The sequence below is a fragment of the Taeniopygia guttata genome, chromosome 17 (assembly GCF_048771995.1).
Source record: "Taeniopygia guttata chromosome 17, bTaeGut7.mat, whole genome shotgun sequence".
NCBI classification, from domain to species: Eukaryota; Metazoa; Chordata; class Aves; order Passeriformes; family Estrildidae; genus Taeniopygia; species Taeniopygia guttata.
This window is the reverse complement of record NC_133042.1, coordinates 2,996,184-3,011,377: the sequence shown is the minus strand read 5'-3', so window position 1 is coordinate 3,011,377 and position 15,194 is coordinate 2,996,184. Positions and strand designations below refer to the sequence as shown.

General features: G+C 45.9%; 1 protein-coding gene across 3 annotated transcripts in view; it reads left to right on the top strand.

The window, feature by feature from the left end:
• TNC (tenascin C) overlaps positions 1–15,194 on the top strand; it is a 73,112-nt gene that overhangs the window by 45,986 nt on the left and 11,932 nt on the right. The window contains exons 12-16 of one of the 3 annotated variants that reach the window (XM_030286559.4): positions 249–521; positions 7,684–7,956; positions 12,154–12,276; positions 13,450–13,593; positions 14,759–14,878. In XM_030286559.4, coding sequence (XP_030142419.4) covers positions 249–521; positions 7,684–7,956; positions 12,154–12,276; positions 13,450–13,593; positions 14,759–14,878 — 933 coding nt within the window. The remainder of the gene's footprint in view (positions 1–248; positions 522–7,683; positions 7,957–12,153; positions 12,277–13,449; positions 13,594–14,758; positions 14,879–15,194) is intronic. The other 2 variants (XM_072936557.1, XM_030286562.4) reach the window with 2 other exon arrangements.

Sequence of the window (15,194 nt, the reverse complement as noted above, 5' to 3'; positions counted from 1 at the left end):
AGACGTGGCTGCTCCCAAAGGGAAAGGAAAATAACCATAGTTTTAATGTTATTTTAATTTTTTTTTTCTTATCTAACATTTTGCGATGCTTTAATTTGATTTCCTCCCCTTAGTAACTGTCTGATTGTAGCAAGCTTTTACTCACACCGCCTTCCCCAGCTGGCAGTGCTGCCAGCATGGCAGAGAGGAGCCTTAGAGGGCAGGAGGAGGCTGGGGGCCCTTCTGACCGGTGTTGTTTCCCTCCCCAGGAGAGCAGCCCGGCATTGCAGAGCTCACGGTTTCCGACATTACTCCCGAAAGTTTCAACCTCTCCTGGACAGCCTCCAACGGGGACTTCGATGCCTTTACCATTGAAATTATTGATTCTAACAGGTTGCTGGAGCCCATGGAGTTCAACCTCTCAGGCAACTCAAGGACTGCTCATATCTCAGGGCTTTCTCCCAGCACTGATTTCATTGTCTACCTCTCCGGGATCTCTCGCGGGTTCCGCACACAGGCAATCAGTGCTGCAGCTACTACAGGTACACAAAGCCTGCCTCAGTGCTAACTCTGCTTTTTTGAACTCTTCCTTACAGGTTGTGCCCCCTTCCCTGCCCTCAGCTACCCTACAGCCCACCCATTTCCCAGCCCTCTACGCCTTCCGCGGAAGACTGGCCGGGGACATTGTGAGCTGTGAATGCTGAGCCACCATCCCAGGCAGCAAAGTCAGGCAATCTCATCGTGCTGGGATTTCATTCACACAATGAGGCTAAACATCAAGGCTGGGGCAGCCTCTGAGGCAGGAGAGAAGCAAAGCAAATATCCCAAGAACCAAGTGGGAGATGACTCCTTACGGTCACCTTTCAACCTGTGTGTGCACCTGTCCCACAGCTCTGAGAGGACACAGTTGCTCTCAGATAAGCTGATTTCTAGACACAGATTTACCCAGATTCTCCCAAAAGATGTCAGGCACGTTTCAGTCTGTGCCAGCACAATCCTGCAAGGCACATTCACTGCTTGAATTCAGCTTCAATTATTCAGGTTGTGTTGGGTGAGAGATTGAAAAGTCCATTTGAGTTGATGTCAGAGAAGGGAATAGGCAGGCACTGATTTGTTGGCACGTTGAACATTTCAAGGTTTTACAGTTTTCCCAGAAAAGACAGGGAAGTTAAATGCTCAGGATGAGAGTGGGAAGTGAAGACTGGACTACAGAAACAGAACATTGTTATTGTAGGCAGATAGTGGTTCATGTTGTGATTGTTTAACACCTCCACCAAATTTTGCCCCTCTAGGAAAAGTTGTCAGAGTGATTTGTCATAGGAATGGAGTATTGTGGTCACTGAAAGCAAAATATCAAATCTCAGCTATCAGATAATATAATATCAATTTCCAGCAGCAGCAGACTGTGAATATCCTTATTTGATGATGGATGGCAGGGTCAGGGTAACAGCAGGGGTATGGGAAACATAGGGAAACACAAGGCTGGGTGACCCTTGTGACCCGTGGTTGGGTGAATTCAAACTTCTCTATTAATTATTTTATTGCTTTGGCTTTTAATGACTGTGATACGTTTCCATTTGTTTTTCTTCCCATAGTAGAGGAACTACTCCTTAGCAAACTCAGTGTATCAAACGCTACCTCAGACAGCCTGTCACTCACCTGGGAGGCACAGGACAAGGCCTTTGACCACTTTATTCTGGAAGTCAGGAACTCTGACTTCCCCTTGGACTCCCTGGTGCTCACAGTGCCAGGGGACTCTCGGCACTCTGTAGTGACCAACCTCAAAGCTGCCACTAATTACACAGTCCAGCTCCATGGGGTAATTGATGGGCAAGGTGGGCAGACCTTGACAGCCATGGCAACCACAGGTATTTCACTGTTTCACCTTCCAGGTTTGCTTTTTATTCTTCTTTCTCTTGCTGTCCACCAAACTGCTCTAAAATGGGGCTCCAACTCATCGTCGTTCCCTTGCGGAATTACAGGGGAGATCACCATGAGGGGAGGCTTAAAGGCACTGAGAGGGCTTGGAAAAAGATCTTTGGCAATGGAAAAGGCTGAAAAAGTGCCCCCAGCATTAAGAGAGGCAGTAGTAAACCATGATGGTTTCCTTATATATACACACCTCTCTGCAAGTTCAGTGTATATATAATTGCCTTGCTCCAGATGGTTGATGTGTTTCACTCAGCATCTTTGCACTTTATCTTGAATGAAGTTGTTCATCCCACCCTCACTTTCTTTCCTGGGGGTGGGAGAGATGCCTTCATGTGGTTCTCAGCCTGGAGAGGCACCTGCATGTCAGTTTTGTCCTCCTTGAACCCAAATGTCTCCCAGGACATTTGCATTTCTTGGGGGCATTTTGTGCCGCATGTGAAATGATCAACCCAAACTGCATGGAGTGGTCTGGCCACCTTCTGCTGGTCCTGATATTTTCTCTGCCCAGGATTTTTAGCACAGAGCAGGGCTCAAAAAGAAAATTTCCCTTTTCTTGGTGGTCAGCACACCACTCTGTCCCTTGCATTGCTCCCTCTGAGTCTCCACAGCCTGTCTTGTTTCCCTGGGTGGTGGTGATTCCAGGATGGCAGGAGATCACTAAGACTTGCCTGAGGATATGATTCCAGCTCATTTTGCATGTAACATTCCTGGGAGTCAGGCTGTCATGATGGGAATGTGCCTGACCATGGATGCAGGTGGCATGTGAAGGAATGCGGCCATGCCAGGATGAGGCTGGAAAGACTCCCTTTGCCCTCTCTGAGCTGCATGTGGGGCTGAGGGCTCCGTTTTGCTGGGTTTTCCACCCAAGCCTGTTTGCTTTGTGGATATTTTCTCATCTCCTTGCCTGTCTTCAAGAGCACCATGGTGGTACCTTCCCTGCCGGCCATGAAGGCATCCATGCTCACTGGTTGACAGCATGACATCTGTGACATCTGTGACATCTGTGTCCTTAATCGGGGCCACTTCCATTCACCTCTTCCCAGACAATTCCAGAGAATGAGGCGGATTATTATTTAAAAGTCTTGCAAAGGGGGACAGGAGTAAAAGTTGGAATATCTTGCAGCAGTACTTGTTTTAGCAAAGAAAAAGATTTCACTCTTTCACCACTGTCTGTCGGTGGGATCCTTTCTCTGACTTTTTTCCCAGCATGGATCACTCTTCCATCATTATTTTTCTGTGTTCTCTTTCTCACTGGCTGCATTTCCCAAGGTGTTCTTGGTTCCTACTCAATTGACAACATAAAAATTGGAAAATCAGCCCAGAGAGCGAACACAGGATTCTCTGACTGTTGGGTTGTGTTTGTTCTCTCTCTGGACTTTAATGAAGCTTGAATGATTTTTGTGCTAAGTGTAAGAGTTTTAAAAGACAATGGGTAAGGAGCTCTCCCTCTTCTGGCAGGGTAGAGATGTGAATTTGAATTTTCTCCAGCAGAAAAGGAAAGTCTTGGCTTCTTAAGGAGGTGCCCTGACCACTGAACAGTCAGGACGGAGAGCAAGAGCAGTGTTGTGGGGTTTATTGTTTAGTAGACATTCTCTGTGCCTAATCAGAGGATGAGGAACACCTTATCCGTGGAGTCCAGAGAGGTTTTGGCCTGAGATTAGTGCTGAGATAATCCCTGAAATCCCTCATAAACCTCAGAGTCCAAAAATAGAAGTATCTACAACTCCAGGCAACAGAAACACCAAACAGAACCTGGACTGGGATTTCAAGGATTCCTGCCTGAATCCTACTTTCTCTATTTTGGAATTGCCATGGGTCTGTAATCCCATCAAATTCCCAGTGTGGAACTCCCACAATTTGTATGTCTATGTTGTTGGTGCTTCTGTAAACCAGGCCCAGATTTCATTAGGCAAGTTGAGTTTATTTAAGAAAATTCCATGAAAAAATATAAAAGTCAGCACTAATTTCATGGCTTCTTTTCAAAACCTGAGAAAATAGCTCTTACAACGCTGCTTTTAAAAAAATTATTATTTTATTTTTAATTTTTTTTTTTTAGTCAACCACAGCAAAACAAGACTAAAACATTATTTCTGAGCACCCTCTGCTGACTCCCCCACCCCTTTGAGAAAAGCTGCCTGCTCACCTGTGTTCCTTTCTCCCCCAGAGGCTGAGCCACAGCTGGGCACACTCACCCTCACAAACGTTACCCCTGACAGCTTCAACCTGTCCTGGACCACCCGAGACGGGCCCTTTGCCACGTTTGTTATCAAAATCCAAGATTCCCTGGCAGCACAGGAAGCCCAGGAGCTGACAGTGCCAGGGGGCACACGCAGCGCCCACATCTCAGGCCTCACAGATCACACTGCCTATGACATTCACATTCGGGGCACCACCAGGGCAGGTGTCCCCACAGAGCCCCTCACTGCTTTTGTCACCACAGGTACCTCCAAGCTCTGCAGTCCCTTTCTTGCCTCAGGGAAACGCGTGTCCCCAAAAAGGATCTCCCCAGCAGCCATGGGTTTGGTTGAAAACCCGGTGCAAAGAGGGGTCAGAACAGGAATGTTGACCTTAAAAAAATTCCTGGGAGCAGGATTAGTTTAAAGGGAGTTAAAAGGCCAGGTTGGATGGGGCCCTGAGCAAGCTGGGATAGTGAAAGGTATCTCTGCCCATGGAACTGGATAAATTTAAGGTCCCTTCCAACCCAAGTAATTCTGTGGTATCATGATTCTGTCATTAAGACCCCTCTGGAGCCTTTCTCCCATGTCTAATAATCTTTTATAACTCCTGAAGTTTGAGGGAGAAATTTGCCTGCTGCTCAGGAGTTCATCAGAGAGGACTGGCTCGTGGAACACGTCCTGTCCCAGGATGTTCCCTTCCAGAGACCTACCCAAGATGAGAATCTTGGGGATTGCTGGATTAGAAGTAAATAAGATGCAAAAATATCTCTAAAATGAGTACTCAAGTACTCAATAAGGAATTCCAAATTATAACTCTGCAGGGGGAATTTTTATGGCAAGTTCTAACAAAATCCATTCCAGTGTTTGTGAAATGTCAAAAGCAAACCCAAAGCCCTTTTCAGGAGAAGGTTCTGCCTTTAACTAACTGGTGTTTTCTGAGATGAGTGGGATTTTGAGTGGTTGGAAGATTGGCTGAATCAGCTCCTGAGCCAACAGAGCGAGGCTGGACAAATCCTGTGGAGAAATACAAGCAGTGCCTGGGCTCCAGGATCAAGGCCAGGGCTTAGCAGAGCCACTTGATCTTCCTATTTGACTTGTCAGATTTTGAGTGAGCAAAATACACTGTGAATCTTGTGAAACGTTGGCCTTTTTTTTTTTTTGCTGAGACTTAGTGGGTGAATTTTGAAGTGTTTTCCACATCTTTTTGCTTTGACAAATGTCACACTGATGTGAAAAAGAAGCCCTCAGTGGAATTTCTTTAAGTTGTCAACAGAGCACAGTGCAGCTGATTTGCACTGGCTGTGACCCTGAGTGATTGATGTTCCTGTTCTGGCACCTCTGACCCCTCCAGCACTGAAAACTAAGGCTGGAGATATTCATGTGGAATAGGTAAAGAAGTGAAATACAGGGGTTGTGAATGCCCAAACTGAGGCTTGTCCCTAAAGCACTGATGGTGGAGAGAAGTAAAAATAATTGAAAGCTTTATGTGCAGCATTTCTAGAGCAGTTTTGGTTATAACTTTCTTACAGTGCAAGGGTAGCAGCAGGAATATGCTTACACAGGGAGCTGGGAGGGGTTTCAGCTCCACTGGGAGGGGTTTCTCACTCTGAGAGAGAGGTGAGAGAAGGTGCTGAGACATCCCTGAGAAAAATTCAAAATTGAGCTCCACTGAAAATTCTCATCGTCCTGGCTATTAAATCCACACTAGGGGGAAAAAACGTGATTTTTGTTTGACGAAATCTGTGACACTTTCTAATTTGCAATGTTTTTCACCTTTTTTTTTTTTTTTTTTTTTTTTTTTTTTTTTTTGTGTGTGTGTGTGTGTGTGTGTTTTTGCACCTTCACTTCTTTTAGAGGCCATGCCCCCACTGGAAAACCTAACAGTGTCTGATATGAACCCCTATGGGTTCACAGTGTCCTGGATGGCATCGGAGAATGCCTTTGACAACTTTCTAGTAGTCGTGGTGGATTCTGGCAAGCTGCTGGACCCACAAGAGTTCCTCCTTTCGGGAGCCCAGAGAGAGCTGAAGCTTAAAGGCCTAATTACTGGCATTGGCTATGAGGTTTTGCTTTATGGGTTTGCCAAGGGGCACCAAACAAAGCCTCTGAGCGCTCTGGCTGTTACAGGTATTTCAATGTGAGCAAATTGTTCCCTTCCACCCCTTTCTCTCTCACTTTCCTTCTCACACAGAAGGTGTTTTCATGCAAACCTTGGCTTTTGCATCCTTCTCTGCATCGTGGCTCCACGTAACTCCTCGTGACTGATGGGTTCACCAGTGGAATCCTGCTCCCTTTAACTGGATGTTTCCCTCTGAGGGATCCTGTGGAGGAGCATGTGGGGGCCTGAGGGGTGAAAGTTCCTTATGGTCTTGCAGGTACCTCTAACAAAGTCTTGAAAGAAGAATGGCTGCATGCAGAGCTCGTCTTGTTAACAGCTGGGCACATCAGCATTCTCCAACAGCATCATTCTCCCACGTTCCAGCCATCAGGACCTTCAGGAGGAGCCATGGACTTCTTCCCATGGCCTCCTCTCTTTGCCTCTCTGTGTGGGTTCCACCCACAGTGGGATCATTGCCACCCCAAAGTTGGCACCTCTCTCAAACCAGCTCATGCTTCCAACCATATCAGAGCTGCTGTCTTCCAGCAGCACTTGGGCTTTCTTAGGAAATGATTGCAGGCTGATTCTCCAGCCCCAGAACCATCAGTTCTTATCTGACATTCCTGTCTGGGCAGCAGTGAAGCTGGGGGTGGGATCTGGTGGGAGGTTTGAGAGGAAAGAAATAGGAATGGCTGTGTGTGGAAGGAAGGATTGCATTTGGTGGGAGGTTTGAGAGGAAAGAAATAGGAATGGCTGTGTGTGGAAGGAAGGATTGCTCTGGAGGTGCTGTAGGACATACCACTCCAGCAGCATTTCTCTAGCTAATGGTGCCTGACCACATGAGTTAGAGGTGATTTGTAGGTAATTAATAACTTAGAGCCCTTGGGATCCTTTTGAACGGGTTCATTAACCAGAGGCAGCAGCTCTTGCATTTAGATTGAAGGGTGCTGTTTAAGAGAGGAATTTTCATGACTCCCCTTTCCTGTTTAAGAGCACAGTAAAGGATTAATCAGATCACAATCATCACAGATGCCAGAAGAGCATGAAATAGGGGTTTGCATGGAGTAAAAGAATTTTCAGTGGCTTCTCTGTTGTCCTCCAAGCAGAAAGGTCTGACAATGTTCCAGACATGCAGTTCTGTAACAAGAATTTGTTTTTATTGGCCATAAATGTGTCACACAGGTAGGGAGGGATAAATGCCCACGAAACTCACCTTTAGCATGTGTAACTCTGCATGTGGGAGACAAACCTGTGTGTCCATGCAGTGGTTTGCTGTCTGAGAGTGGAAGTTAGAATGGGCCTGCACACACTCACATTTATCCTGTTCTGTATAACACTAATCTATTTTATTTTTTTTTAATAGCTGGCAGATTGTTCCCCTTGCTTTGAACTGTGGTTGGATTCTTGCAGTGTGCTATAGCCAGACCTCAGGCAGGTCTCTGATCAACTGATTAAAAAATCATTTTTTTTCCCCACTGCTATCTTCTCCTTTTTTAGAAGCAGAGCCCGAGGTGGACAACCTTCTGGTTTCAGACGCAACCCCAGATGGATTCCGTCTCTCCTGGACTGCAGATGATGGGGTTTTCAACAGTTTTGTTCTAAAAATCAGGGACACCAAAAGGAAATCTGACCCCCTGGAGCTGATAGTGCCAGGCCATGAGCGCACCCAGGATATAACAGGGCTGAAAGAGGGCACTGAATATGAGATTGAGCTCTATGGAATTGGCAGTGGACAACGTTCCCAGCCCGTAAACACAGTAGCATCCACAGGTATTGTCTTTGCAGTGGGAAAAGTGTGACATTCCCTGCTCCTTTCAGCAGCTCCCTTTCACAGCCAGCTCATGAGGTGTCCTGAGCTGTCTCCTGCATGTCCCTTGTCCAAGTCACTGGTTCAGTGTGCTGTGGTTATTTGTAATCAGTCCCAGCTTCCCAAGCTTCATCACTGTCTATTTAATACGGTTTAATTGAATTACTTTAATGATCAGGAATTAGGCAGCAGAGTGTGGCAATTAAAACACTGTCTTTGAGGGCCAAGAAATATTGTCTGTGCATCAGCCTTTTTCAGTGATTTTCTGTGACTAATTACATCTCAGCTCTGCACAACAATTTACCTCCCTAGGAAAGAGTTATGACAAAATGAATTTACCAGGGCCATTGAGAAGTTTATTTATGGCTTGACCAGCAAAGGCCTAAGCACCATTAATTTCCACTGATCTTACCAGGAGCAACATGTGCTGGGTAATTCAAATTGACCTGAGTTTCTTTGCAAAATCAAAGCTTTGATTGAGGTTCATAATTGAAGCATTTCGTTTTGGCACTTTTGAATGAAGTGTTTAAATCATTCTTTTCACACCAAAATCGTGGTCCCATTCTGAAACACATTCAAACCTGAAGCATGTGATGCAATGTCTCATGAGCCAAATTTGTTCTTTAAAAATTTTTGAGCTTGCTGATGTTAAAATGTGGTAATTTGAAATCAAATTAATGATGGGAGGAAAGGAAAAGGATGAGACAGGAGAGCTCACCAGGAGTGCAGCTCCTCCCCAGGGGCAGCTCCAGCGCTGCTCTGGGACAGGGACAGGAGCCAGGAACGGCTGGAGCAGGGCCAGGGCAGGTCAGGCTGGAGAGCAGGAAAGGTTCTTCCCCCAGAGGTGCTGGCACTGCCCAGGGAATGGGCACGGCCCCGAGGCTGCCAGAGCTCCAGGAGCCTTTGGCCAGCACTGCCAGGGGTGCCCAGGGTGGGATTTTGGGGGATCTGGGCAGGGCAGGGGCTGGGCTGGGTGATCCTTGGGGTCCCTTCCAGCTCAGGGTATGATTCTAAGCTCCATGAGTGAGCAAAGCAACAGGAATGCCTAAAGGAGGCATTTGCCAGGCAGCAACAACTCAGGGTTGAACAACTTCTCCTGAGGCAGCCTCCGAGCCCTCATCCTCCACCCTGCTGCCTGCGGGCTCAGCTGCAAGCACAGAAAGGCGTTCCCAGCTGCACTCCTGCCATCACATCCCTGCACAAACAGCCAGGCCCCCCTCACAATCCCCCAGACACTTCCATGAAGCAGAACGAGCACCAGCAGCCCCCCTTGGCCAGGCTGCTCACGTTGACTCCCAATGGAGAGGGATGTTTAAAGTCTACTGCCCTTGTCAGCAGCAGGTCCCCATCCTCAGTGACTCCCAGGATATTTATGGGAAGCCACTGAGAGTTGTCATTTTCCTCATGATTAAGCCCTGTGCAGCCCTTGCAGGGAGATTTAGTGCATGTCACTTACTGGAGCCAATAGCCCAAGAGATGTTTGTCAGCTGTAAATAGCCCATGAATAATGGACAATAGACCTCAAAAAGCCACCTAAATAATTTGGGCTGCAGGTTACACCACGTTGGGTGGGTGGCTGCTAAGGTAGCTGTGGCAGCCAACTAATTTCTTTTTTAGGAGTGGATTATTGCACAAACATATGGATATTTATAGCATTTCCAGTGTGGTTGCAAGGAAATATTTCTATCACTGAAGAGGGAATTTATCCACTGCTGCTCTCAGAGTTGGTGTCTTTTAGAATTTTATCTGTAATACCTCAGTAAAGGTGCAATTTAACCCTCACTTGAAGATCACAACACATCTATGGTCCAATTAATATCCTTGTGGGAGGTGTGAGTCTCATGCTGCTCCTTTCCTCTTCTTCCAGTGGTGTTTTGCCACATTGTGACAGCAGTTTTTTCCTGAGATGATCACAAAACACTTCACATGCTCTTGATTTGTGATTAATGCAACCTGCTGCTTGCTGTTGATTGGGAGAAGAAAGCCAGGGAACATCCTCCTCTAGTCTGCTAGAAATGAAAGAACAATTAGAAAAAGCATCCCTAAAAAACCAGCCTCTCTCAGGTACATGGGTGCTTTAGCAGCCCCTCAGGAGAGTTCCCTGTCTCTCATACACCTCTGTGGGGATGATGCTGGAGGATAAAGATAATTCACCTGTGCCTGCCCTACAGATGACCTGAGGTTCTCTATGAGTGCCAGGTCAGGAGCACGCTGGCTGCTTTCTGTGCCTGCTTCATTCTGGCTTTCAGGTAGCCCAAGAAGATGATTTCATTCACTTCTTTTTCATTTCCCTGTGCTCAAAGGTGCAGATCTCTCCCATCTCTGGGATTCATTTCAGGACAGATGCTCTGATGGTCCATTATATTTCCTGCCAGGTTCTCTCCCAGGAAAGCTGCAGCTGGGGGACTTGGGGATGTGGGAAATTCACATCAAAGCTCTTCTTATTGCTCTTTGTCATGCAGCTCACCTGGTGCAGAAAACAAGCCTGAGGCCCGTGGAAATGTGCACAGCAGAATCCAAGTGGGAGGGATTGGGGATTTTATTTTCTGGAAAAGGCTGAAATTCTCCATGTGTATGCAAACCAAGTGCTGGTCCATCTGTTTGGTCTCCAAAATCACCACCTCCCTTTTTCTTCAGCCTCTCAGGCTACCTATAATGTAAAGCATAACCAATCTAATTTTAATTTCTCTATCTTTCCTATGTTTTATTTATATTCTCTGATTTCCTTCAGCCAGTACCCAAACCAGCAATACCTTTTTGTGCCACGTAGCTTTTCCAACCCCACCTCGCTTCCTTTCTTATCTGTAATTCCTTTCTTCCCTTGGCTTGTCCGTGTGAGCAAACCCCACCAACACAACACTTCTAGTGAGCTCCAGAGACATAATTTACATTTCTCTTGAGAGCTCAGTTGTTTTTCTTTCCTTGCCTCTCAGTTGATTTAGTGCCCTGCTGCTTTGGGGACACATGGAACAAACAGCCTCTGACTCCTTTCCCGCAGGCACGTTCTTCCCAAGCTATTTCAAGCCCAGTCCCTGTTTTTTTTCCCTCCTCTGCCCCCCTTCCCCTGCTCTCAGCCTGTCTCCACTCCTCTTCACGTGGCTGATCTTTGGGATCTCTACTCTTTGTGTGCTCTTTGCCTGCTCTGTGTGTGCTGTTTATTTTGTAATACCTCAGGGCTGTTTTGGTTATAGCCCAAAAAAGCTGGAAAGATTGGAAGTGGGATGCTCAATGTAAATCTCAATGTAAAATCTCTTTACCATGTCCTTCCAAAGCCCTTACCATGCTTGTTCTGCAGGATCTTAATTAAGCCACAAACTGGAATGTTTCAGATACATGTTGGGTTTAAGTTTGGGTTATTTTTGGTAAAATTTGGGCTTTTTTTGCCCAGCTTACTGATTTAATTTAGGTGGGCAAGTGCAGTGCCCATGTTTTGATAGGGAAAGGCTGAGTTTTATGACAAAGAGCTGCAGTGGAGCCACAGGTGCCTTTCCTGTGATGGTTCTACTTCGATGTTCTCTGGATGGATATGCTTGAAAGAAAAATCATGGGCTCAGAGAGAGATTCCAGGAAGAAAATCTTGTTTCTTCTGGTTTGAAGCCAACAGAAGTTCCAGGAGGGAGTTCTTGAGAGGAGCCTTGATGGGCTCCCACACCTGAGTCCAGGTCTCCTTGGAGCATCCTGCATTAGGAACTTTATGCTCAGGAAGAGAGATCTGTCCATGGCTGTCATTGCTGTGTGTCACAGAGGCCTCTGCGACTCAGTGGAAGGTCTAAAAATCCTCCAAGTGAAACTGGAATAGAAAAAAATCTTGAATACAGCATCCCATGGGTAGCAGAATGTCATTGCTGTGCATTTTCCTCCTGCTTTTCTACAGCACTGAAATCTCTGTTATTTCTATATGTAGATACATGTTGGGTATTTTTAACCTATGCAATACTGGAATGGTCCTGAAAAAAGGAAAATTTGGACCAAATAGGTTGTTGCTGTAATAAAAACCCGTTTTGTACCCCCTGCATTAATGTTGCTCAGAGCAGAACATTGACAGCACCATCTCATGGTTTAGGGTGAGAAAACAAATCAGTTTTCCAGCATTAAGGACTGATAAACAAATGATTTACCTTTTCTTCCTGTGTGGTGTGTTCTCTGTTCTCCCCTGACAGCGGTTGGCTCTCCCAAGGGAATTTCTTTCTCTGACATCACGGAAAATGCTGCCACAGTCAGCTGGACCCCGCCTCGCTCCCGCGTGGAAAACTTCCGCATCTCCTACGTCCCCGTCACGGGAGGTGAGCTGGGCCAGGGGGTGCCAGGGAGAGCAGGAAGGGTTTGCTGGGCTGTCATCCCTCCTTTCAGTGCTGATCCAGGTGACCTTGCACAGATTTTCTCTTATTGTTCTTCAGGAATGAGGGTGTGCAGCCAACCTTTCCTTGACTGCCATGAGATGTGGACATGGCGGCCAGGTGAATGCTGGAGTGGTTGTACTCCTAAAAAGTCTCTGAACCTCCTCAGCAAGGATTAGTTTCCAAACTGTCATTATTTTGTAGGTACTTCATGAGCTGAGCACACTGGAAAAGATAGCCCTTGGAAATAATAATCCTAATACATGGTTATAATACAGTTTCAAGGCAGTGATTTACTCAATGCTCCCCAGCATTGTCTCATTCCGGTTTAGTGTCCAACTTCAAAAACTTCCTCTACTTCAACAGATTTTTAACCTAATTTAGGGACATATCTGAAGGGAAACAGCTAAAGAACAAACACTAAAGATGTCAGCACCAACAGAATTGCTGCTGTGGACTGAGACAAGGAAAGATTTAGATCTTTAGACAATATAGCCTGGAAGCACACGTGCAGCTTTAAATACAGTGGTCCCACAGAAGAAAAGGAATCCAGTCATAAAGTTAGGCATTTGTCTAAGTGCTTTCCTGGAATAAACCCAGGATTTGCAGTAAATATGGGTGCTAAGTCATCAGCCACACACAAAGCACCTTTTAAAATAACATACACTGTATCTTTATTCTAAACGAGGGGGGTAAAGGAGACTCTTCCAGCCCTCACCACAAACAAGGCAGATCTAAAGCCCTGTCCTCACAGGTAGAGACTGATGGGCTTTCTGCTTACACCTTGTCTGGGAATTTGTATTTTTCTGAACAGAAATCACAGAATGGTTTGCATAGGAAGGGACCTTAAAACTGATCTCATTCCAACTCCCTGTCACAGACAGGGACACCTTCCACTAAAAATGTTAATTTTTCTTACTGAATACAAAACAATTATTTACATGTAGATGTTCTGGCAACAATATTTGACACCAGTGGTTGTAACTAACTGGAAAAAATTCCTCTCCTGCTGTAGAAGCACATCCACGGTGGCCATAATGTCTTTAACTTGAAAAACACCCTTTAAGCATTTCCTGGAGTCTTGTGTCACTCATCCCTTGGCATTTGGCCTCATCCTAGGTACCCCAAATGTTGTCACAGTCGAAGGGAGCAAGACAAGGACCAAGCTGGTGAAGCTGGTCCCAGGTGTGGACTACAATGTCAGCGTCATCTCTGTGAAAGGCTTTGAAGAAAGCGAGCCCATCTCTGGCATCCTGAAAACAGGTAATAATATAAAAGCAGGAAATAGCAGCTCTTTAAATGGATCATCTGACTCAGAGATTGGAGCTGCAGACCCACCAAGATCCCATTTTTGCTGCCCACACAAACTGTAGGAAGATCTTTTTCCCACTCCTTCTTTGTCTTTGCATTTTACATGAGGAACTGATAAATTTGGTCAGGCTTCCATTTGCTAAATGCTAAATAAACCTGTGAGGTGGAGACAATCATGTATTTACAGTTCTAATTCACCAGAAAAATAACCCAGAAGTTTGTTTGGTTAATTTTGTAATTAATGTTGGTTTTGAGATGAGGGAACAAAGATCAAGCTCAGCTGAGCAGTTCAGACCAGTTTCTGTTGTGGACTTCACATGTCCCAGGTTCTAGACTGTCCTAAGCCTAAAAACATTCTCTTTCCTGATTTTTAATTCAATATTGTCTCAATATTTTTCTCAGTATTCTGTCTCCTGATTTTTTTCTTTAAATATCCCTGCAGGAAATGAGAGTTCACTCTGATCCTGCTGATTCCTTGTATTCTTTTTGGGGGCTAACAAACATTCAGAGAGCTGAGGCACAGAACAAGATGATGAGTGCTGGATAATGACAGGAGATTTATAACCCATTCCTGTTCTGGAGTCAAAGATCCATCTTAATTCAGGGAGAGCATAAACCTGTGTGAAAAGTGGAGTGCTGTGAGGAAGCAAAGCAGGACGTGGGGGGATTTTGGATGCCTGGCTGGATGTGGGATTGATTTGTTCCAAACAAGCTGCTGGAAGGTCACAGTGGCCATCAGCTGCTGTCACTTTGGTTATTTTTCCCAGCTCTGTCTCCTGAATTTGTTCTAAAAACAAACCCAAATTTGAGGGTGTTGAGAGAAATATGTCAGCTTTGACAGAGGTGTTGAGATCAATGGTACCAAGAGTCATCTGAGAACATGGTTAATTCTGTTTGTTCCCAGACTTTCATCTCTTCCAGCACTGACCTCCCTTTCCAGTGGAGATTTTGGTGTCTCTCCACAGGCACTGACGTCTTTCCTGCAGAACTCCACAATTCCAAAGGGAGTCATAAAAGCTGCACTGAGTTTTGGACATTTTCGCTCATGAATTTACAGCAGAGCATTGCACTGAGCTGAGAGTGTTTGTCAAATTCCTTCAATCTGTTTTTCTTCCAGCTCTGGACAGCCCGTCAGGCCTGGTAGTGGTGAACATTACAGACTCTGAGGCTCTGGCAACCTGGCAGCCAGCAATTGCTGCTGTGGATAACTACGTGGTGTCCTACTCATCTGAGAAAGGTGAGAGGAGCTGGGAATGGCTTGGGGAGCTGAAGGGTTAAAGCTCTCAAGAGGTGCTGATTGTAACTCCAGGAAAATCACAGAATATCCAGAGCTGGAGGGATCCACCAGGATCACCCAGCCCAGCTCCTGTCCCTGCCCAGACCCCCCAAAATCCCACCCTGGGCATCCCTGGCAGCGCTGGCCAAAGGCCCCTGGAGCTCTGGCAGCCTCAAGGATGTTATTTAGAGAAGGGGCTTTGCTGGAAGCATTTAAAAATTGATCATCTTAATTCAGCACTCTCGATTCAGCCATGAGCAGAGATAAGTGAGATTCC